This window comes from Wasmannia auropunctata, unplaced genomic scaffold (genome assembly GCF_000956235.1).
Source record: "Wasmannia auropunctata unplaced genomic scaffold, wasmannia.A_1.0 LD336106.1, whole genome shotgun sequence".
Taxonomy (NCBI): Eukaryota; Metazoa; Arthropoda; class Insecta; order Hymenoptera; family Formicidae; genus Wasmannia; species Wasmannia auropunctata.
Genome location: NW_012026784.1, coordinates 5172521 through 5196645, shown reverse-complemented (window position 1 = coordinate 5196645; position 24125 = coordinate 5172521). Strand labels below are relative to the sequence as shown.

The following is a 24125-nucleotide window of genomic DNA, read 5'->3' as shown; positions in this document are numbered from 1 at the left end:
GGCAGTGGTCGCTTGATTGCGGATAGAAATTGTATAGACCTATGGACGTATGTACGTCAAGATGTTGTATAAATGTATAAATCTTAGCCGCGCGTACGAGATACCGTTTTACGCTATTATTTTCGATATTTTTAATACTGAGATAGAATATATATATACATATATATATTTATGTATAAATAGTCAATAGTATATAAAATTCGCCCGCATAGTGCACTTGAATCTCGTCCGAATAAATTAATCTCGCGTCCCTTTTTTCTTTTTACAGATGCGCGATCGCATGAACCAGATATGAGTAACGCGCGAGTTGTCACTCACGTGGCGAGCGACGTGTGGCAATGATTTGTTGATTTCGTTAAAAAACTGTATAAAAAATACTTAGTCGAGCTACATATGAAGCGTTCGGGCTACGCTGCAGCGAGTGTTGCGTTCGGTCTTGATTTGAAACCTTGAGTCATAGCTGCCGCTATATCCGTCGTGCTTCGACCCCGCGTCTCGGGCAGGTAGACTCTGCAACGAATAGCAACAGTTCCACATATATTACTCTGCGAATAGAATATTCGCGCGTAACTGGAATAAGATTATACTATACGTACCGATTGACCTGCACCAAGATCTGCGTGCTCGCAGCGAAGATCAGGAAGACGTACGGGCCGATCGCGGCTTCTAACGAGGGGAACATCATCCCGACGAGGAAGTTACCTCCCCAATTGAACACGCTACCTAACGACATAGCGGCAGGCCTGGGACCTACGTCGAATAGCTCGGAGCCGATGAAAAACGGTATAGGGCCGAGACCGATACCGTAAAATATAACGTATGCCAGCACCGCGACGGTGCAGAGCCATGGCATGAACGAGGTCACGTGCTGCAAAGAGACGCATCGTTCAGTATCGTGAGTCTAACTTATGCTCAACCTCATTAAGATTCTACCTCATTTTACTTTATCTGTACTGGGGCTGTTACTTTTTACTTTCTTTGAATATTCGAAACTTCGAAATTATAACTTCGACCTTTTAAAGTTTAAGGGCTATATACAAATATTATTGAAATTTGAGATTATAATTTGACAAAATTGTGAAAATTTAATATGCTATTAAAATTTATTATTCAATTAAGTAAACTGTTTACTTACGATTAGCGCGATAGAGGCGCACAGAGTGATGAGGCATCCCACGCATAAGTAACAGCTCAGGAACAGTACTTTTCGTCTGCTGAATAACGACATTATCGGCACGGAGATCACAGCCATCCCGATGTTCGCGACACCAGTGCCCAGAGTCGCGTATTGAGCGCCGTTAATTCCCAGACCAGCTTTGTGGAATATTATGTTCGAGTAGTAAAAAACTGCGTTAATGCCACTGAGCTGCTGACAAAATTGCATGAGGCACACTAGGAATAGAGGCAGTCTCACGGTCGGCTCTTCCAACACGCGCTTAATGTTCCACGGTTTGCTTGTCGATCTCATCGCTAGTTCTTGCTGCAAGCTGGAGATCTCGTTTTGCAGGAGCATTATGTCCATGTTGCGCAAACGACTGAGCTCTAAAACGAATCAGAAATTTAAGAAATGCAATAACGGTACAAATACGCGGTGCTAAAACTGCTCGACGCAGATTGTACGACGATTAAAAAATACTCTCGGATGATCATTCGTAAAATGATTGTTGAACGCACCTTTAAGAGCCTTTCCCTGTTCCCCTCTTGTAATGTACAGATACTTTGGACTTTCTGGCAAAACGATAGTCAGTAATAATGCAGCGAGGCACAGCGGTGAGAAAGACGCTAGCATTATGTGCCAGGATTCGGGAGTGCCCAGAACAGTCTCGAGTCCGGCGACCTGGCCCATCAGCACGCCGCACGTGATGCCCAATTGGCACAAGACCCCGACGGCGCCTCTCAATTTTAGAGGTGCTATTTCTGTCATGTACATCGGGAGCAAGGCAGTAGCTAGACCGCCGGAAAGTCCTATACGAATTATATTTAGAAGCATTATACATACCGCAGAAATTAAAAAATTAAATTGAAAAATTGAAGACTCGTATATGCTTGCCTTCAATTATAATTATGTCTACCGCTGTGTGGTCTTGCATCGATTAAATATCCAAGGATTGGAGTAAATTTTAACGATTCCTCGACTCACCGACGATCACTCGGCCGAGTAGGAAAAGCTCGATCGAATTCACAGTTCGTACGAGCATGAATAGAACGGCTCCTACGATCCCGCAGAGATTTCCGAAGCTCAGCGCGCCTTTCCGTCCGAATCTGTCGCTCAGCCAGCTAGCAATCAACGATCCGGACACACCTCCGACAAGGAAGACCGACACGATGGCGGACCAGAGTATCTGGAGCTCATGACTGGACAGCTGTACGTTATATCTTTCCCTGACACTCTCATTGCAGAACGATTGCATGAGCTGTAAGCCGAATATACGATAGTATAGATTCAAACAGCACTGTGCTCGCGGCGGAATCGCATAGTTGGTTTACTACGAACATGAGCTGGATTGTTCATGACGCCTATGTTATACCCTGCTGGCAGTGCTGATCCCAGGCAGCAAGTGGCACCGCCCAGTACCAGCAACGGGGTCCATCCACCGGGATCGGCATCGTGTGCATTGCCACACTCCTATAAAAAGTACATCACGCAGGTCAGAAATTATGTCTCACATCACGTGTGAGAAGTAGAGTTTCTTTTATCCACTCCTTTTAAGTGAAAGGTGAATGGTTCATTACGCACAATAGATATTTATTCTGCGTAACAAGGAGCGATGTATACACAATTCAGAAAATTTCTTTGTTAATTCTTACAGATAGCGCGACTTGTAGATTAATTATAATATTTACGAGCTATCTTTATTCTCTATTCAGCAGCATATTCTCTATTATATAGTCATGTTTAACAAGTGCAAGTACAAATTGTAACGTAATGCATAAACGTTACTTGCAGCATTTGTTGGTACGAGTCTTATTATGGCGCGATGTATGAAGATGAATTCTGATAATTTCATATCATGACCCAATTATACAATAGAATCCTCAGATATCGTCCGCTTTGCGTAACAATTAATAATAAACAGTTGTTTAATGTCATCACAAATGTGATATCTCTCTCGCGATTGTAATTATAGCTGAATATCAATATCAATACAGTTAATCTTATATAAATCTAATGAATATTTTTCCAATCATTTTTTCTTCTACTCCACTGCTCTTGCAGGAAAAGAGTGAGAGAGAAAAAAACTGTTTTTCCGGATTTTTGTAATCAAATAGGCGGACACGTTGATATTTTTTATATTAAGTAACAGCGGGCTCTTCACCAATTCCTTAAAAAAAAAAAAAAAAAATTTACGATATGTAAAATCAGAAGACCATACCGCTCACATAATTAAGCATCGTAAGCAATATGAAGTGTTCTGCCACCCTCGTAGACCAATCAGTGATAACATGGAAAAGCCAGGACGGAATGATGGAACAAAACTCAACAAAACCACACACCATGGGCATACCTGTAAACTGGTGAGATAGCCAACCATGTGTTATTATGAATTTGTCATAGGGCACGAATATACCCTCCGACCGTTTGTCTTAAGGGCATACTCACGCGTTCGCATATACACGCAAACACACACACACACACACACACACACACACACACACACACACACATACAAAAGTTCTGGCCTTTAATAATCATTCGTCATTGTGAGAATCAAATTGTAGGCTATAATATATATCCATATCTGCGATGTACATACATATCAAAATGTGTGTTTCGACTCTGATGATAATTCTCTATTATAAATATAGACAGATATAATATATATCCTTCGCACGAGATAAAGAAACATGCATTAATATAAATAATCGTGAGTATTACATTAGCAAAGCGATCATTTTTTAGCGATAATATTAATATTTTAATTTCAGCACTTAACTCGGACATTTTGGTTATCATATCGAATACTCTACTCTGTCATATATAATTCTGCTATTACAGGGAGATATACACAGAGAGCATATCTCAATCATTTAGTAAACTTATAGATAACGGCTTACACGAGCTTGTTGTTAAGTCAAAATAAATCAAAATAAATCAAATTGAATCAATTAATAGATTAAAGTAACAAGAAAATTTTTAATCAGCCAGAAAAAGTTATGAAGTACTATATAATTTATAATTAATATTAATTAAAAAGAAAATCCATCGCCAAGATTATAGTATTAAATTAAAAATTAGCAAAAAAGATATCCGCAGAAAAACGAGAGGGTCATATTATCTTAATAGTAGTACATTACAGATGATTAAGAAAAAGAGAAGCGCAATAAACTACTTCGGAAGAAATGAAAATGACATGGCGTGATAATTGAGATATGCGTCATTTCGAATGTATTAACTAAATCAGGATTGAATGAAATGATCGCCAAATGTAATTGTACCAATCGAATACACCTGCTGTACGTCATATTTTTCTTTTTTTTTTTTTGATGACGTTGCGTAGACATTAAATTGTCCGTAATTCGATGCCACCGTTCGCTATACACGATGTAAAAAGAAAGAAGTCACAATATACAAAATTTACAAAAATTGCCTAATTGGCATTGACGAGTACCTGGCGCAAAAGTTTTCGCAAAAAACGCACATACTTTCTTTTTACATACTGGCGCTATGTTTAATGGATACGCAAATGCATACGCAATAATTATTGTACTTCTGATAACGGAGCCTTTACTGCAAAAACCGAGAGACCTGTACCATCTTGCAAAGAATATACAGGCAGCGGCATATATCACATCATAATTACTTTACTAAAGATACGTGAATTAATATTAAACCTTTGCGGTCGAGTTGGATTCAATTTAATTTCACATTTACTATGAATACTCCAAGTATTCGAATAAATGCGAGATTGTAATAAGCAAACGGTGAAACTTTTGAAATAATTATAAATAATAAAAATTCTTTTATTCCCGTTGATTAAATCGGACCTAATCCTCATTTGCAAGAGATAATTTCAGCCGCAAAGGGTTAAAGAGTATATTAACGATAAAAAATATATATATATAAAAGGCCCATCTTCAAGCAAGGGCCGAGAGATAACCGATAACTGCGCTATTTTACAGAAAATTCAAACGACATTACAGTACATAGACTGTGATAATTAAGGAGAACGGTGAGACTTACAGACTTCCGCGATTCTCCGGCCAACGATTTCACCCTCGACACGTCGATGCACAGCGCGGACACGTCGGTCTCTGCAAACATAAGGAAAAGATTGCAGTATACACCCCTTCGTGCGCTGTTCCGAGTCATCCGGGGGACGTGGAGCATGCAAGATCGCACGGTTAAATGCATCGGATGTGTAATGACGCGTTTCTGCAGGGAAACGTCACGACGACGACGACGATGCGTTACTTTTCTGCGAAGATCGATGAAAGGACGCGCACGGGAGAGTGGCTTTGTGCTGCGATGTCGCATCCCCCAAGAGAGAGAGAGAGAGAGAGTCCACTTATTTAATTTTCCTCTCCGTTCAAACATGGAAAACGTTTACGATCGCAAACCGAGGAAGGAAGGTCGAGGTGAGCTTACCTATTGTCATGCCGCGCGGCACGTGTCGCGAATCGCGGACACCACCGGTGATAACCGCAGTGGCCAGAGGCCAGAGACGTCTGCCGTCGCGGTCACAGGGTATCGCAGTGTACATACGTCAGGTTAGGGTTGGTAGTGCTGCGCCAACCCCACCGTTCATTAGGGGTGATAATATATATTGTCCAATCTTATAACCAAGATCGCGTTGTTTTATGATCGGATTTTATCGGATCATATAAGAGTGATTTTAATCAAACTCCAATTAATTTAATTTAATTGGATTAACATTAATATGAAAATCTAATCCTTAACTGGATTAAATTATCATCTACACAATTTTTATTAACGTGGATAGAATTAACTTTTTATTTAATATACGGGAAAAATTATTAACTCTAATTAATTTAACTTAATTAGATTAAAATATCAATGCTACTTTATTAACATAAATAGAATAATTGACTTTTTATTTAATATACGGAAAAAATTATTATCGCGCATTGTTCAGTCTGTTACGGTTGCATTATATATCACATTTTCTATATTTAAAATAAGACAGGTGTGTAATTATATGTATCGGAAAGAAAGAAAAGGAGAGTGAAAAAATACAAAATACTCGATCTGCTATGAAAAACAAAACTTTAGTCCGCTGCAAATAATTCGATTCAAATCTTCGATTCCTCGCGCGTATTCTCGGCACGTGAGTTCCAAATCTCAGCCTGCAGATACGTACATTAATTTCGCTATAGGATACATCGTCAGACGTATATATACTCTTTCCTTACTATCTCTCACTTCTTATTCTCGAGCGAGAGACGAGGCGACGCACGCAAGGTCAAGCGATATAAAGGGTGTCCAAAAACCTTGTTTAACCTTTCTTGACTTGTCTCTTGCTTGATGTCTCTCGCTCTTCCAACTCAAAATTTATATATAATAATGAAACAGATGAATAGTCGAGAAGTAACTTTTGGTAAAATCTAAATTTCCAAGAAAGAATATTCCTTACCTATAGATAGCACAGAGAGTTCAAAAAGTATTCATTCATATATTCAGTCGTATGTCATCAATTCTGAATTTATCTCAGGTGCAAAAAGAACTTTTTTTTCATAACTTCCAGAAAAAGAATTGTTTTGTATCTGAAAACAAATTCAGAATGATGACATACAACTGAATTCTTTTTTAACTCTCCATCATGTTATCTGGTAAACATCATTCTTTGAATACTTTTGAAGCACTTCTTAGATAAATTTATCTTTTTACCTGCTTTTTCGGCAGCGTTTTCTATATTCTCTCGCTGTTTTCTTTTTTTTTTCAAATTCTAAGCACGTATCTCAATGCAAAAAGTGCAGAAGAGGATTGAAAAGAAATTTATTTATAAGCGAAAGTGAAGCTAAAAAGAAATATATTTAATTTCTTTAAGATTAATTTTGTTTTCTTGGACACCTTATACATCGCACATTCGCGTTCTTGTATTGCATACGACGACGAACGTGTACAGTTGGTGTGTTTCAACGTGACTTGTGAGTCCATGGAATGCCTGTCGATTCATAATTAACGCTCAACCGTAAGTCAACGCGACGTTATGAAAATATACGATAAAAGTTTTACAATTCATTATCACTGCCGTGGTTGTATCTTAATTACATTTTCTAAACTCGTCAAGCATATCTCCTTCTACACTTTCTGAATTTGAATATGTGGACTTGTTCCGTTATAACGATAAAAGATTGCTGGCTGACGCAGACAAAATCAAATCATCGCGATTCGCATAGTAAGAACTTGCGACCTTAGAACATCGTTCAAAGTTCATCTTAATTGGATGTTTACATTTTCTTCTTTTTTTCTTAAATGGACGTTAACATTTTGTTCTGCTTCTTTAAATAAATTTTCAATCATCGTAATTGCAGCTCCACGTTATTTAATGCATGTAAAATGGTTTACATTTTGTCTACAATCTTTGCCTAGCTGTGCCTTAGCTTCATTTCTCTGTCTTACTTCGTCTCTCGTCGCTTTCTCGTTTATAATTTAGCCATTTCTTTTTTCTCCTGTCCGCGGCAGACGAAATATTCCTCCATTCTGAGAAATGTGATAACTTCCATCTTAACACTCGGAACTCGCCAATTTAAAGAAAGAAGAAAGAATATAGCTCTGCTCCAAAGAAGGAAGTAAAATATAATATTTAATGTAGCGAAGTTGACTCTTAAATTTATGCATTTAATCCGCTGCACGAAGTTATTCGGATTGGGAGAGCCAAGTGTCAATGCCGCTAAGTTTTTATATCGAAAATTTAAGGAGCAAAAATAGAACTCGCTCTCGCATCACATGCACGTGACACGCTGCAATTGTGACGCGCGGCTGCCCACGCTCGCGACCGCGAGTTCGCCGATTACGCTGCGGAACTGCAGCGATATCGGTCCGGTGCGCGGACATGACAAGCATGCTCTCGCGTGATACGCGAGGAATTCAAAAAATACAACATATGTGGCGTTGAGCCTTAAACAAGCCCAAGTAAAAATAGCAACGGAACTCGTCGTGCGACAACAAAACGCGTATGCTTATCGCGCCCATAACTAATTATTTCCAATCGTATATATCTTTCTTTTTTTTTGTAAATAAAGCTATCGCGGTTGATTCTTGCAGCGTTGATTGTTCTGACTGTTGCCCTTTATTGTTGACACTATATCGTTGCGAGCAAGTTCACTCTAAGTGGAAACTAAATAAAATTTGATCTCGATTTAGGAAAAAATTCTCATAATAATTTTAGTATAAAATACAAGAATTGTGTAATATATTATAAATCTCTATTATCGATCTAAAATGGTGTATAATTTTATACAATTTACAACAGTCTCAGAACGTTCCCAAAAGATTTTTTCAGAAAATTCCGGTTCTCCATTCAGTTCCTTACTCCATTCATTTTCGCATTTCTTATTTTACATCTCAACACATACCTTGATTCTCATCCATTGTGTCTTTCATTGTTCGGCGCGTAAACAAAGTTCACTGTTCAATCGCGACGCTCGAAGAGATTCTCAAGAGAGTCAAGAGCCGCAGAATCGACCGACGCCAACGTGGACTGCGGTCTGACTAATCGCCAGACGCCAAAGCCGTTCTTTCCGCGCCTTTCGGTTACCGACGTTGTCACGATGACTGGTTGACGATAGCGATCGGACAGCCAATACCGTCGTCTCGTTTGATTTAGACACGTGCGATAGCAACGTTTATGTACAATGTACATACATAATATCTTTCATAGGCGCGTGTGTGTAGAAATATTAAAAAAAAGGGAACCGCCTCGGGGAAACTGTACGTATACTCGGATTGCAGCCAGAGTTCCAGCCTTAATGGAGTTTTAGTTTGAGATTTGTAACACATACAGGATTATCGAAAATTTTTGAAACAAATCGTTGGACGTTTATAAAATGATAGATAATGTTCTCCCATACGTTTTTTTTTATTAAGGAAATATCGATACGAGTTAACAAAAAAATTTAAAACGAGAATGACATTCGAAAAATGGAACATTCCGTATCTAACATATTTGAAACAGTTATCGCTTAGTAATTAAGATTGTTATAGTAAAAAAAATGCTTAAATGTTTATGTAATCGTATTTTACTGCCAAGTCGCGTAGAAGAAATCGAGGATGTTGTAATTATAGAAAACGCATGAGTGAAGTAAAATTCTTTTACCTCATCAGTCGACTCGTTATTAAAAATTATGTGTTACACATACATATTTGATGCAACGCTCACGTGTTACGACATGAGAAAATGCACTTTAAACCGCTTATCCGCATATGACCTCGTAATTAATAGCGAGTCGGGTTCCATGTTCACGTTTAATTGACTATAGTTGTCCGCACGTGCTAATAGAAAATTTATCTTCTCGTTTGAGACCGCGGAAAGCGATTAATTGAAATCGACGCTATAAAATTCGAGATAATAACGTATCAAAAATATCAAGCCTTTTTTTTTTCTTCTTTTATCTTTATTATACGGATGAAATACTCTGTGATCTTTCTGAACGCGATCTTAGAATCAGGATATGAAAAACAGTTTTCATCGGGAGCTCATTAAGATAATTTACGCTTTACGCGGCGATCGATATATCATAGATCTGTCGAGTCTTTGTGGAAAATATTCGCCGTAGAAAGAGTCAGTTGTGCGGAAATGCGACATCATAATTGGAAATGACCGCCAGCCATTTTCCCTTGACCTTGTCATTTGATACGGCATATATTGATATTACGCGATGCGTCACATTAAATTTTTTCACGATAACCGATAATTTGATTTTTTTCACCACGCACTTCTTCGGCAGAATTTTAAACGTGAATTCGCTCAGTTTTCCTGCCTTTTCGTTCTACTTCGCGATCTCGGATTACAACCGGTTTATTCAGCTATTCCCACTTTGCTCTTCTTTTGCTTTTTCATCATTTTATACTTTATGGCGGACGTTATTTATGAATCTTACGTATCTTTACGAGCACCAATTCGAGAGCAGTATGCAACCCAGTATGTATTCATGTATATATATATATTTGATGCGTAATTTATTGATTCAGTGATGTGTTTATAAACAGCAGTCATATAATTTATCTTCCTTTAGCCGCCTTACTGAACCTCATTACTAAATCACTTCGTCAGTCGTATTCTTGATAAATGCACAATCGTGGCAGGACAATTACTTAATTACAATCTTAATTACAAAACACGTTAGCACGAGAATTCTAATCTTCGCAGGTGACGTGAAAACACGCAAGCCCCAGGAAGGAGAACGGTCTTCGAGATGCGATACGATGCATTCTACGTTACTACCTATAATCTTTCTCTTCTCCCCACTTTTTCCTTCTCTCATTCACGTCATCCGGAAGAGTGTCGCAATATTGTCGTATTATTAAGGCATTCATACACCTTACAACATTAACATAATGTATATATCTTATCTACCGCGAGAAATTTTTACACAACACAAACGTTGCGCGAGATTCTTACACAATCGACCGAAAATTTCCATGTTAATCCAACGTGCCGTAGTGCGCGCCTGCTTTTTATTCATGTGATGGAAATCGAAAATAGAACGGTATACAATGGAGTCTAACATCGGCGTATCACCTGTACATACATGTTGAGATAACTGCAGAGAAGATGTGCATGGAAGAAGCACTCGATCGTCACAAGATGACAGCCGAGAGAATCCCGTTCGCAACATCCGGCGTGCACTATACTTTTACAAAATAGTATTTATCGTAAATACGATTTCTTTTGTTCGTATTGAGCAATCTGCGTGACTTAACGCTATATTTATTATTAACCCTTTATTCGGCAGAAGAATTCAAGACTCGTGATTATCAGACGCACAACAGGAAGAACAGCTAATCCTCTGTGATGTATGCCGCTTTTCGAACTAATTGTAAGTAAAGAGTCGCCTCGAATTACTCAGATCAATATTTGTATATTCGGTAAGAGCAAGCGTTGATAAGAGAATTTGGCAGTGATAACAAATGTGAACGTGGAGATGTATATATAAGGAAATGCCGAATAATAAGAAAATGACCGAATAAAGAGTCACGGGCACCAGAGCGATAAAAAAAAAGTTCCTCGAGGCGCGCGTTTTATCTACTTTTCGCGTTATCGCAATTTCGCAGCTCAAGTACAGTCCGTCCCGTGGCCGTGCCCTCTTCCGAGTTCGTGATTCAAGGCCGTCAAGAGTGGATACTTTCCGCATCCGCACAGACCTCTGAAGTCGTCCAGGTCCATGGACCAGATCATTCCGCCGCCGAGATTTAGCTGCTTTATTAGCTCAGCCTGAGAGCGAGGCAGATGATTTAATTACGGGATAAAAAATAGGTATGATTTAAGCACGTACAAACACAGATCAAACCAGAGAATTATCAAACGCTTCAAGATTGCGAAACGACACGCTGAATTCTTACTCGATGACTGTCACGAGTTTGCATCTATTTAATGAATCACGCGTTTGTACGAGCCGTTTGTGAAATATCTATAGATGATATAGGATATCTGAACGCATATGTAAAACACGTGCTCCTCATATGCGTTGCACACATACCTTTCTTGCTACGTTGGACACGTCGTCGTAGCTGACCCACTGGTCGCGTCTCGACGCGTACGGTCCCACGCGGCCGGTCGGATCCTTCGTCACGGTCCAGCCGTCATTCTTCACGTTATCGCATATCTGCGTAGCGATACCAAAGAGTGAAACACTTAACACTTAACAGTGCATCTATTATTGCCGCGATTCGATTTACAGATCACAGTAGCTGGGCTCTTACCTCGTGGTAAGCTAGAAAACCGGCCGATCTCGTGAACTTGCCGGGTTCTCCAGGTCCGGCTGCCTTCGCGTGGAAGCCCTGTCGCGGAAGTTCAACTTCATTCTGCGACTTTTCGGACAGAGTAAAACTCGATCCGTATGCGGGTATGCCCAGGACGATCATCTCGGGTGGCACGCCCTTGCTGATCCAGTACGTCACGGAGAAGTTCGCGTTCAGGAACGGGCTTACATCATCGGGCTGACGATAAAGCGGCGCGACGTGGCCGGTTTTGCTTTCCCAGCCAGTGTGATAGTCGTACGCCACCACGTCGATCCAATCCACGTAGCGTGTTAAGAGCGGGATTTGGGTGTAGCCCCGGTCGATGACGATCTTGCTCGCCGGGACCGTGATGGATAACAGGAGTCCTTTAGATGTCAACGCCTCGCTGAGGTCTTCGAGAAATTCGACGAAGTTCTCGCTGTCCTGTTGAGGGCCGCGGCCGCAGTCGCCCTGTCCAAGAGGTTTGATTTTTAATTGTTTTAATTATTTATTATAATTAGCGTAACTAATCTTATGCTTAGCATTTATTGATAAATATAAAATTTTACTGAAGAAGAGCTACATATATTTGAAAAATAATTTTTTGCTCAACATTAAAATATCTTTTTTACAAAGTCTTTTTTCTAAATTGAAACGTCTCCTTTAAATTTTCTTAGTATCTCTAATATTTCATGTTAGAAGAATTATTACAATTACACTGAGGAGATACCGGGTGATTTACCTGCCAGCATACCGGAAACTCCCAATCAAAATCCAGACCGTCGAATCCATATTGTTCGAGAACTCTTACGATATATCTGGCAAAATTTTTTCTAGTCAATCGCGAACTGCTGGTCAATCTGCTATACTTGTCGTCCTTCGAGTCGTTCCATCCACCTAAACCGAGCAACACCTTAAGGCCATTTCTTTTTTTGATTTCCGCCGTTTTGTTGAGAAAACTCCTATAGACGTTAACGGAATCATCGATGTTTAGAAGAAATGTCTCTGGTTCCAGCGTAGCGAAGGCGTACACGATATGCGTGCAGAGTTGCCCGTCGATATCCTCGGGGGTGAAGCTGCCGAAACTTGCCCGTTTCGAAGCCCAATTCGTGTAGTAACAAACCACTTTCTTTTCATTTACATTCTTGGCAATTCTAACTTTCGGCGATAGGCTGCTCTACGAAATCGACAAAATAAATGTCGCGGTTTTTTTTTTATCAACGTGCTTTATATTTATATTAAAATGATCTGCCGATCAAAGACTTATATTCATCGCGATACGTACTTGACGCTCAGCAGTTTTGCACTTGGTATTCTCTGGCCAGTCGCAACGGTCTCCGTTCCAGAAGAGCCCAGGTGGACAGGAATGTTCCGAGATTTTACCAAAGTTGCACAGATAATACTTGGTGCAGTCGTCTTTGTGCGGTATAAATAAATGCCCTCCACAATCAGCCGGAGGTGGTGGGCTGGCTTCGATCTCGACGGTATCGTCAATATCTGATTCAGTTGTCGTTGGGATTGTTGGTGATGGAATATGTATTGGTCTTGGCGATGTAGTGGATTCGTGTATTGGATGTTCGGTGGCAGTTGATTCGATGTCGCTTTGGCCGACATCGATTACTATCGCTTCTATTCATTATAAGAATCAATCATAAGAAATGATTATGTTATTTTAATAAGAAGTGTTATTTAAATGTTATCCATACGTTATTTAAAAAAATCATATTAGAAATATTATAATCAATACAAATATTGATATTTATATTAATATTTATTTATATAAATATTGATTATAATATTTCTAATGTGTATGATTTTTTAAATAGCGTTTGGATAATATTTAAATAACACTTCTTATATTTTTAAATATAATAGAATTCAAACTATATTTTTCTATATATATGTATGTTATAAGCTGAGTTTTAAATATCTTTCTGTTTTGAAAATAGTTAAATAATCTACCTTCCGTAACAGGACACAGCGGGCCCTTCGGATAGTTTCGCAAAACTCGATTCATCGTCCTCAGTAGCGGACTGGGTTCGCATCCGCATCTATTCTTAAAATCGTCCAGGTCCAAGGCCCAAACCATACCACCACCGAGGCCAAGTTTTTTTATCAATTCTGCCTTAAGTTTAATTTGTTGAGTGTCGTCGAAGCTCACCCATTGGTCACCCTTGTAGGCATAAGGACCAATTCTTCTCTCTTTATCTTGGACAACTGTCCATCCTTTTTTCAACGTTCTTTCACATATCTGTCATAAAGCAAAAGAGTAGATATTTATATATTTGCTCCCGGAATAAATATCTCTTGGGACATTAAAAAAAAATTAATATTTTTTTTTATGTGTACCTATTAAAAATTTATTTGATGTTTTTTTTTCATTTTTACTCTTATTTTTTATTTTTTGAAAGACTTAACTACCTCGTAATATGATAAGAAACCTCTTGCTCTGGTCGCTTCTCCAGCCTCGCCACCGCCATAGGTCGGAGCGTTTAATCCGTGTACGTTTCTCTCAGCAAGTGAGAATGATTGCCCGTACAAAGGGGCACCCATGACTAATTTTTTCGGATTTGCACCTTTTTCTATCCAATAATGGATCGAAAAGTTCTAGTAATAAAAAATCAAGTGTTTTTAAAACTTATTTTTAGTAATTCTTATGATAAATAATTCACAAAGTACAAAGTAAAGCTTACGGCATTAAACGTCGGTTCCCAGTCGTTCGGAAGACTGTACAACGGTGCTACGTGGCCGGTTTTCTTGTCCCATTGACCGTGGAAGTCGTACGTCATTACGGATATCCAGTCCAGGTATTTGGACAAAACGGGAACGTCATATCCCGCATCGATCACTCTCTTGCTCGGCGAGACGGCCGCAGACAAAAGTAATCCGCGCGGCTTGAATTCGTCACTGAGTTCCTTCACCAGTTCGGCGAAGCTTCGCTTGTCAGACTCCGGGCCTTTTTTGCAATCCACTTGCCAGCACACCGGGTACTCCCAATCGAGATCGAGGCCCTCGAAGCCGTACTTCTCGATGAAGATAATAACTTGCGTAATGAATCGTCGCCTGGCCGACGGCGAGTTTACGAGTTTGCTGTACTTGTCGCCGGCCGAATCGTTCCAGCCGCCCAGCGCCATCAGCACCTTCAGACCCTTCGCCTTGAACGCCGCTACCCTCTCGTAAAACTTGTTGTCCAAATCGGCCCAGGGATCGTGAGACTTCATCGTTAAACTGCTACCGTCGAGTACGGAGAATCCGTAAAGCACGTGGGTGCAGAGATCGGGATCTATATCCTCCGGTACGAATCTGCCACCTTCCTGTCGATACCAGGCCCAGTTAGTGAAATAGCAGATGACTTTAAATGACTCGTCGTTCTTGGGACTGTCCTGCGTATCCACTGTCGTGGTCGGTCGTATCGCTTGCGTAGGCGTGACGGTCAACGTCGTCGTCGGCGGTGGTGCTGGCGGTGATGGCGGTTTCAGAGGCTTGTCGCGCTCATTCGGCGGTTCCGCAAGCACTCGCTGAATTGTGTGCATCAATGGATGAGGTCCGCTGTCACATCGTCCGCGGAAATCGTCTAAATCCAGTGCCCATACCATGCCACCGCCCAGGCCCATGTCGCGTACGAACTGCGCCTTCCGCCTAATCATTTCCGAGTCGTCGAAACTGACCCATTGGCTGCCCTTGTAGGCGTAGGGTCCCATTCTACCCTCCGGATCCTGTACTATCGTCCAACCGCGATTACGTACTCGATCACAGATCTCGTAGTAAGCCAGAAAACCAGCAGCTCGCGTGAACTCCCCGGCATTTCCGGCGCTGGCCGGAGAGTTCAGACCAGTCCCAGCTCTCGGATCGTTGATTGTGAAGGATTGTCCGTACAACGGCATGCCCATGACGATGCTCCTGGGTGGGGCACCCTTCGAAATCCAATAATTAATCGAGTAGTTAGCGTTGAAGTAATAGAACTCGTCGTCCGGGTGATAATACAAGGGTGCAACGTGACCAGTTCGTTTGTCCCATTGTCCGTGATAATCGTATGCCATAACAGCGATCCAATCCAGATACTTGGCCAATGCCGGCACATCGTAGCCCTTGTCGATCACTTTTTTGCTCGGCGAGACCGCTGCTGAGAGGAGCAATCCTTTCGGCTTGAATTCAGCGCTTAATTCGCGTAATAGAGCTGCAAAACTTTCTTTGTCCGAATCTGGGCCCTTGTTACAATCCACCTGTTATGAAAAAAAATTAATAATAAATAAAAGTAATTATAAACAATTTGCAATTTATTGCAAAAGATATAAAAAATTAAATTTGAAGTAAAGATACGTAGTAGTCTTAAAATTTTATTCGAAATACTTCCATAGAGATACATGGAGAGAATTTTATTTTAAAATTTACCCTGAAAATCATGTTAATCGTAGGACAACATAGCATTTCGACAAATTTTATGTGACATTCATTATTATTTTTTTAATATGTACTACAAGAAATTTATTGTAATGTACAGTAAAAAAAAAACAGAGAAAATCACATAAAATTTGCCGAAATACTATGTTATCCCACGATTAACATGATTTTCAGGGTAAATTTTGAAAAGAAATTCTCTCTGTGTGATAATGAAATAATAAAAATTCAAACGCTATTGCTTGTTAATATTATGAAATAAAAAAAATGAACTCACCTGCCAGCAAACGGGATACTCCCAATCCATATCTAATCCGTCAAAGCCGTATTTCTCGATAAACTGAATGGCATGGTCGATGAACTTCTTTCTAGCGGATGGACTGTTCACCAATCGGCTGTACTTATCGCCGGCCGAGTCGTTCCAGCCACCCAGTGCGAGGAGCACCTTAAGACCTCGCTTTTTATACGCTACCACCCTCTCGTAGAAACGATTGTCGTAATCCGCCCAGGAGTCGTGCGCCTTGATCACCATCTCGGAGTAGTCCAGCACCGCGAAACCGTACACGATATGCGTGCACAGAGTGTGATCGATGTGCTCCGGCAAGTAACGGCCATTTCCACGACGGTACCAAGCCCAGTTGGTGAAGTAGCACACAACCTTGTAGTAGCCGGATAGCGGGGACACCTTGTCAGGATCTATAATCGCCGGGGGTAAAGTTGACGTAGGCTGACTCGTGGTAGTCGATGTAGTCGGCACCGACGTCTTTTCCGTAGTAAACGCCGGGTTGGTGACTACAGGTTTTTGCGTGATTGATGGCTGCGAGGATGTCGTTGCCGGCTGCGTGGTGATTTCCTTGTCGCCATCGTCGTCCGTGCACTTCGCCCGGGACGGCCAGTCGCAGATACGGGTCTCCGTGTTGAAGTGCAAACCCGGCGCGCAGCTGAACACCTCCTGGCGACCCCAAAGGCACGCCTGGTAGCTCGTACAGTCACCCGGCACGCCGCTGTAGCTGCCGGAGATGCAGGCCTGAAGTAATTGCGATAACGATACTTGATATCAATATCAATTATCGAGCTGTCATGCGATAAACGAATAAATCAAAATGATGAATGAGCCGGATACACTGCGGAGAAGAGGTGACGTCTTATCATGTACACTGAAAACGCTTTATGTTAATAACTGTATGTATTAACGAAATGATTATCGAAATGATTATGGCGTTCAGCATTATTGCATATTTACATTACTTACGGTTGGGACGGTGTCTTTATCCACGAGCAGGGCGTTCTTGTGTGGCTTGTCGGCGCACGGACTTTTGAAGGCCCAATCGCACATGTTCTTCTCGGTGTTCCAATTTAAACCGGGACCGCACTGCTGCGAGACGAGGTTGCCGTTCACGCAAACCAAAAAGCTCGTGCATGAATTTGGATAGGGGTAATATTGCCCATGTTCGCATGGCCTTTGTGGTTTTTGCGTTGGTTCCATGATAACAACAGGTTTCGATGTAGTGAGCTTCGTGGTCGCCATCGTCGTCGTCGTCGTCGTCGTCGTTGTTGTCGTTGGCCTTGTAGTAACCTTGGCGGTTGTAGCGGATGGCTCTTTTGTTGAACTCCATGAAGGACTGGTTGTCGTCGAGGTCGAGCCTGCAGAAAAAAAATAAAAATTCATGAAACGCACGGTTGTATTCTATGTAAAAATCAAGCGTTAAAATCTATTAAAATCGGCATCTCGCGGTGAGAGATTTTATACACACCCTGCGCGACGTAGTTTAAAAGAAAGAAAAGAATTAGTATTATATAGAGATACTGAAACAGGAAAGCCATGGTCTTCGCAACGTGAGCGAACAAGTCGGCGTTGCTTGTACCCTTGCCAGCGATCCTTTTCGCTTTGCGGCGAAGACAGCCGAGGGAGAGGATGCAAGAATGCTCCTTGGCCGTAGGCGACAGTTAAACAGGAAAAGATATGTGATATCCAACGGTATTTGCATACGTGCGACTCGCAAACAGGTTTGCGCGTCTATACGTTTGTCCACGTGCTCGCTTATCGATATTATTTTTATGGATTATTAAAGAGTCAATGCCACCGCGATAATTTTCTCCTTAATGTCAACGGGTTCGTGCCACCAACTTCACAAAGATAAGATTCATATTTCGTGACAATCAATCGTCGCGCGCGGTCTCGTATCAAACGGCCAATCTGCGTGCCAATTATTACTCGTCGTTGCCTCGTCTGATCGTCTCGAGCCGTGTAATCATGGATCGTTTATCTGGCAAATAGAAGAAGAAGGAAAAGACAGAGAGACAGAAAGAGGGGCTGATCAAGTATTTGCGTGTCCGGTTGATGAGTAGAGGTAGTCTTACCAGTTTGACATTTCGCCGCCGATGGCCAATCGCACAATTGTCGATTCGCGTCCCAATGTAATCCGGGCGCGCACTGTTCGCGTTTCAACTCGCCGCGGTCGCATCTGTAATAATTTCCGCAGTTCGCGGGATCGCTGTAATATTCGCCGTTAGTGCAATTCGTTTCCGGCTTGATGGCAATTGATTCCTGCGTCGTGGCAAGTGTCGGCCGCGTAGTCGGTGCGCTGTTAAAAATAATTTTTTCAGAAAAAATAAGAATCTGAAGGAAAAATCAACGAGAATTTAAATGTAGTTGTAACTACATTTATGTAATTGTAAGCTAATTATAAGCTTTATATTATAAATACCTTGATGCAGTAACATATAAATATATATTAAACATTTTAGATTAATTCAGATTCTTGACTTAAAAAAAAAAACTGAAACAGAAAGAGAAACCATCGTGATTTATGTGCAAAATTTTCTTTTACCTCGATGTAGTCGATGTAGTGCTAGGGGTTGTACTCGGTTTTTGAGTCTCGTTAGGCTTTGTTACGTCCGGGATTTTGCTGGGCTTGTGGCTTGTCCAGGTCCACATGGGCCACGTGGTTCTAGTCGTTTGCTGAGTCGTGGTACTTGGTCTCTCCGTCCACGTGGGCCACGTGGTAGCTTTAGTGGATGTTGTCATTGGCGTGGTCGGTTGCGGATTGCCGTCCGCGGCGTCGCTGTGAGTAGTTAGGGTCGGTGCTTGGGGTGTCACCGGCTGCGGTGGACGTTGGCAGTCCTCCGAGATGGGCGTCGACAAGCGACCTGTCAATCGAAATAATTATATTAAATGTACACTAAGAAAATACAATATATATAATAATATGTAGTAAGTGTTACAATATTAACAAAAATAATAATAACACGCACCTAGCGCACGATTTATAGTTTTCAATAGTGGATACGACTCAGAACAGCAGAGATTCTGAAAATCGTCTAAATCAACAGTCCACATTGACGCTCCACCATAGCCGTTTGCCAAGATGTATTTGCCCTTAGCGTAGACACTCTCTCGATCTTCGTAACCTACCCATTGGTTATCGAAGTGAGCGCTTGGTCCTGAAATTTTTTTTATAAATTTAATGCAGATTATACAAATATGTATATTCTTTAAACACTATATATTTAAAATATGTATGCCGTATGTAGTTACTTACCGACTCCTATTTTCCAATTGTGCCGCTTGATCCTCTCGCAAATCTCATAATACGCCAACATTCCAGGTTGCTTGGTGAACTCTCCCGGCTTGCCGGGACCGGTCGTGGGGTCACCCAGATCGGCTTGGCTCGCCGTCGACAGCCGATAAGATTGCCCATATAACGGGATACCGACTTGAAGCTTGGATTTCTCAGCACCGAGCTCGACGAGGTAATTCATGGTGAAGTTCTGTAATATTTTTGAACGTGTTATATCTCCCGCGGCACGCACCTTCGCGCGATTCGAACTTACGACATTGTAATAGGGTTTGCTGTCGCCTAGTGACCCGAACAAGGGCGCTATGTGCGCCAACTTGGATTCCCACGCTCCGTGATAATCGTATGTCATGACCGGCATGAAGTCGACGGCCTGCGAGATTTCGCGCACCTCGTACGCCTTGTCGATGACCTCTTTGTACCCCGACAGGGCAACAGCCAACAGAAGAGGCGGGTTCTGCTTGTTAAATTCCTCTCTCAGCTCTTGCACCAATTTAGTAAAGTTCGGTTTGTCGGAATCCGGGCCCTTCTTGCAGTCGCTCTGCCAGCACTTGGGATAGCTCCACTCGAGCGACAGACCGTCGAAACTGTGCTTCTTCAGGAAGTTCACCGTGGCGATAACGAATTTACGACGAGCGACGCCGCTTCCAATCAATTGAGAGTATTTATCACCGGAACTGTCGGTCCACCCGCCTAAGGCCAGCAGTATTCTCGATCCTCTGATCGAAGTCGCTCGCTGGTACAGATCTGGAACGAGTTATTCGGGAAATAATTCGGTTATATTTTTTAAATGAAAGATTCAGAGCAACAGTAGTCCCACAACTTGCAAGACTTTTTTAAATACGTTGTATTAAAAAATGGACCCTTGAAAATTGCGGATTTAATTCAGTTTTATTCTAAGTCTTTCAAATATCTCGACAATCGAGATCAGATTTTAATTATCATGCTCACTGTTTTCGATATCGGCCCAAGGATCGAACGGCTGAACCAACAGCGTCTCGGGATTCAACCCGGCAAAAGCGTAGACGATATCGGTGCAGAGACTCGAATCCAGGTGTTCCGGCACGAATTTGCCGTCCCCTTTGCGATATAGTGCCCAGGACGTCATGTAACACACTACTCGCGGACCGATTTGCTGCAGCACCTTCTTCGACGATGTCGTATCTTGATCGATGACAATTTTATCGAAAACGTTATGCTTGCAGATCTCAGGAGACCCTGCCAGGATGCTTGCCACACAACGTCCCTCCGTCGGGTCAAAGAACCGGCTGTGCCCGCAATGACCATGATGCAGCACTCCTGAAAAAAAAGAAAATAGAATTCTACGATCACTGAATGTAATAATTTCGACTTTTGCAATTTCTCATTTATTTGGCTGTAAGCTAGTTACCTTTGACACAGGAATAAAATGCGGAACAATTGTCGGGATCTCTGGAGAGACCGTCTTTCGGACACTTCTTTGCCGAAGCGTTCTCGTAATATCCTAAGGATCGTACCGCGGCGTTCAGCAACGGCCAAGGATTTCCGCAGATACCCTACGGGATTTAAATTCATATGCATGATTATAAAATATATATATGATTATATATTATAATAATTATAATAATATATATAATTTTCCAATTTTGATATAAGCTTCTTTTATCGCGGTACTAAATTTTATGAAAGTTTCAATAAGACTTACTGAAAAAAAATTATTTTATTGTTAATTACCTGAAAGTCATCTAGATCCAGCGACCACAACGAAACCCCGCCGAGTCCCAGCGCCCGAACAAACGCCGCTTTAATTTTAACCGATATAGGATCGTCGTAGCCGATCCACTGATCGCCCCGCTTCACGTACGGTCCTTCCTCGTCCCTGCCAGAGATCCACAAACCTCTTTCCAGCTTCTCACACACCTACAGAGAACAGTCATCTCTTTATTGGCTCGTATAAACATTTTAGATTCTATTGACATGATATTTCACCTCGTAATAAGCTAATTTTCCGTCTCGCCATTTAGTATAAGCACCCTCTTTGCCGGGTTTCTGAGCGGGCGCGCCGACGTCGGTGAGATTACCGAACTTGAGAGTGTATCCCTGACCAAAGATCGGGATAGCGAGGACGATCTTCGACCGTTGCTCGGCGCTGACCTGCTCGACCCATTTGCTCACGTTTTGCACGATGAAACTCAAGGGACCTGGATGGAGAACGGGGTTCTCCGTTTTTTCGCAAGAGGAACAAGCCGGTCGATCGTCCCGCCAGCTTTTAAGGATTATCAGATCGACAATCGATAAGAGTTCCGGATCCACGGGATCTTCCGGTTTCAGCGTCACCGCGAGGGTATATCCCTTTTTGGCTAACGGGACTCCGATCAATTTCAGCAGAACTTTAAATTGGGGCCAGTCCTGAGCGGCGGTCGGCCAATCGAGCTCGATACCGTCAAAGCGATACTCCTCGAGGAATTTGAGAATAGATTCCCGCAATGGGAAGCTGCTGGAGAGATTGGCATTTCGTTGGATAACTAGGCTGCGATGTGAACTCGGCTGGATGGATATCAGCACGCGCAGCGCTGGATCCTTCAAGCGAAGTCCTGTAGCAGCATTGTAACCACCTAATCAGAATAATAGAAGTTAATAATATTGATTGTAAGTAATTTTAATATTTCCAAAATGTTTTCTGTGTCAAATATTTTTAAATATTTTTATTCTAAAATTTTGATGAAAATATACCTTTAACTCGGTCGTACTCTGGATCGCCAGGAACGACGGAATCTTTTCTGTCTATAACAAAATTAACAAATTAAGATAATAAAAATACTCGTAAAGTAACATATTACTTCTATTATACATTTACAATTATCATTTACCGATGGTAGCTGTGGAATAAACCAAATGAGTGCACTTGTAATCTGGCACATTTTGCGGGTACAAGGAGAACGGTTCCGTTCTATGAACGGCTTCAGAGTTGAAGCGGCAGACAATTTTAGGTTCGAGAATCTGCTGTGTCCTTCGCAAAGTCGGCGGTGCCACGGGTTCGATCCAGATCGACTCGTGATCCGGATCGACGCCGAGAAAAGGCGCTTCCCGATGCTCCACTGCGTCTCTCAAGGGCACTCTTCGGCTCTCGCTATATAATTAGTAATAACTAATTAAAAATATCAGTAATGTATTTGTATCATTATATTAAATCTAATATTAATATTGTTAAGTCTACATTATGTTAAATCAAGAGACGCACACAGATAAAAGAATAATCAAACAATATTTATATTACATAAAAATAAAATCATAAATAAAATTATGTTTTATGTTTCAATCTTCAATAGTTTCAAGTTTCTTAATCCTTAGAGACGCACTGTGTCATTTAATAAAAGTCTACAAATAGACCAAGGAAATGATTTGATCAAATAAAATAGTAATTCGTAGAATTTATTTAAAATTAATTGAAAGAAAGAAATAATATCAATTGATGGTACTTATTGGAAAAAAATATAAAAAAAGAAAAGAATATCATAATTTTACAGATTCCCTTACGCAAGGATTAAGATCGATATGTAAATCGCGATTGCAATTTCTCATAACACGAACGTTCGAGCGTTGGCTAAGAACTTTACATGTTCTTCGGATAGTCACCTCTCGAAGTCGCCTCGGAATGTCGGATTCGATTTAACGTCCAGCACGTTGTCCGGCAACGACTCGACCGCGTCGCGCAGGGGATACCTGTGCGAGCCGAACTCATCGTAATCTAAATCATTTGACAGGCGGCCGGAGGTCGGCAGGGTCGGCGAGCTTTCGACGGCGTCTCTCCGGAACGAGGGAGGAAGGTACCCGTGCTGTTGGTGCTGGTGATGGTCCCACGGCGGCGGGGGAGGCAGGATCTCACGGACCGGTACTCGATTCGAAGGAACGGCCGACGATAAACTCACCAGCCAAGCCAAGATAATCCAAGCCGCCATGGCTCGCTGAAATGACAAATCGCATTGACAGTTTTTGCACGAAGCGTGTCCCTCCGGAGAACCTGCTTGTGGCGAGATCCTTTCTACGATCTGTTCGAAATGCGCTATTTTTACGCGGTTCTATAAAGGAGGAGCAGCAGCAGCAGCCGGTTTGAGTACCGAGTATCCTAGGAAGCTGAACCGCGGTACGCGTCGGAATGCATTTCATGCATGCTGGAGTACGTACCGTCGCGTCGGTTTGTTTACTCGCGCCTTCAAGATAACCCGATTCGTCTGGTTTCAAGACAAGAGCACGGAGGAATCGTGACA

The 24125-nt window shown here is 41.6% G+C and overlaps 2 protein-coding genes across 3 annotated transcripts; both read right to left on the bottom strand.

The window, feature by feature from the left end:
* Window positions 1-156: 156 nt before the first annotated feature.
* Window positions 157-9002, bottom strand: LOC105453885 (solute carrier family 2, facilitated glucose transporter member 1-like). Of its 2 annotated transcripts, none has more exons than XM_011696171.1 (8): window positions 8539-9002; window positions 5183-5253; window positions 2495-2626; window positions 2141-2414; window positions 1675-1965; window positions 1136-1542; window positions 597-868; window positions 157-510 (listed from the first exon to the last, which is right to left on the bottom strand). In XM_011696171.1, the coding sequence occupies exons 1-8, from the start codon at window positions 8564-8566 to the stop codon at window positions 408-410; spliced, it is 1578 nt and encodes a 525-aa protein (XP_011694473.1). In that variant the 5' UTR covers window positions 8567-9002; the 3' UTR covers window positions 157-407. The 2 variants fall into 2 exon arrangements, with proteins under 2 accessions (XP_011694473.1, XP_011694464.1); XM_011696162.1 differs by lacking the exon at window positions 8539-9002 and adding an exon at window positions 5588-5706.
* A 20-nt stretch (window positions 9003-9022) lies between these two features.
* Window positions 9023-23816, bottom strand: LOC105453875 (probable chitinase 3). Its single transcript, XM_011696151.1, has 22 exons — window positions 23494-23816; window positions 22728-22987; window positions 22591-22641; window positions 21847-22472; window positions 21592-21777; window positions 21269-21413; window positions 20830-21177; window positions 20135-20625; window positions 19843-20071; window positions 19556-19744; window positions 19132-19450; window positions 18662-18885; window positions 17553-17944; window positions 16578-17327; window positions 14596-16125; window positions 14324-14509; window positions 13865-14153; window positions 13188-13531; window positions 12645-13079; window positions 11885-12373; window positions 11662-11787; window positions 9023-11396 (listed from the first exon to the last, which is right to left on the bottom strand). The coding sequence occupies exons 1-22, from the start codon at window positions 23814-23816 to the stop codon at window positions 11238-11240; spliced, it is 8091 nt and encodes a 2696-aa protein (XP_011694453.1). The 3' UTR covers window positions 9023-11237.
* Window positions 23817-24125: the final 309 nt, after the last annotated feature.

Coding starts and splice junctions, on each gene's coding strand:
- LOC105453875 (XM_011696151.1), bottom strand. CDS start 23,816: ATGGCGGCTTGGATTATCTTGGCTTGGCTGGTGAGTTTATCGTCGGCC. Junction 21,414..21,591: donor TGGATCTAGATGACTTTCAG/GTAATTAACAAT, acceptor TAAATCCCGTAG/GGTATCTGCGGAAATCCTTG. Junction 14,510..14,595: donor GGGAACCGACGTTTAATGCC/GTAAGCTTTACT, acceptor TTTTATTACTAG/AACTTTTCGATCCATTATTG.
- LOC105453885 (XM_011696162.1), bottom strand. CDS start 5,702: ATGTACACTGCGATACCCTGTGACCGCGACGGCAGACGTCTCTGGCCT. Junction 5,254..5,587: donor GCCGCGCGGCATGACAATAG/GTAAGCTCACCT, acceptor TTATGTTTGCAG/AGACCGACGTGTCCGCGCTG. Junction 1,966..2,140: donor ACTCGGCCGAGTGATCGTCG/GTGAGTCGAGGA, acceptor TAATTCGTATAG/GACTTTCCGGCGGTCTAGCT.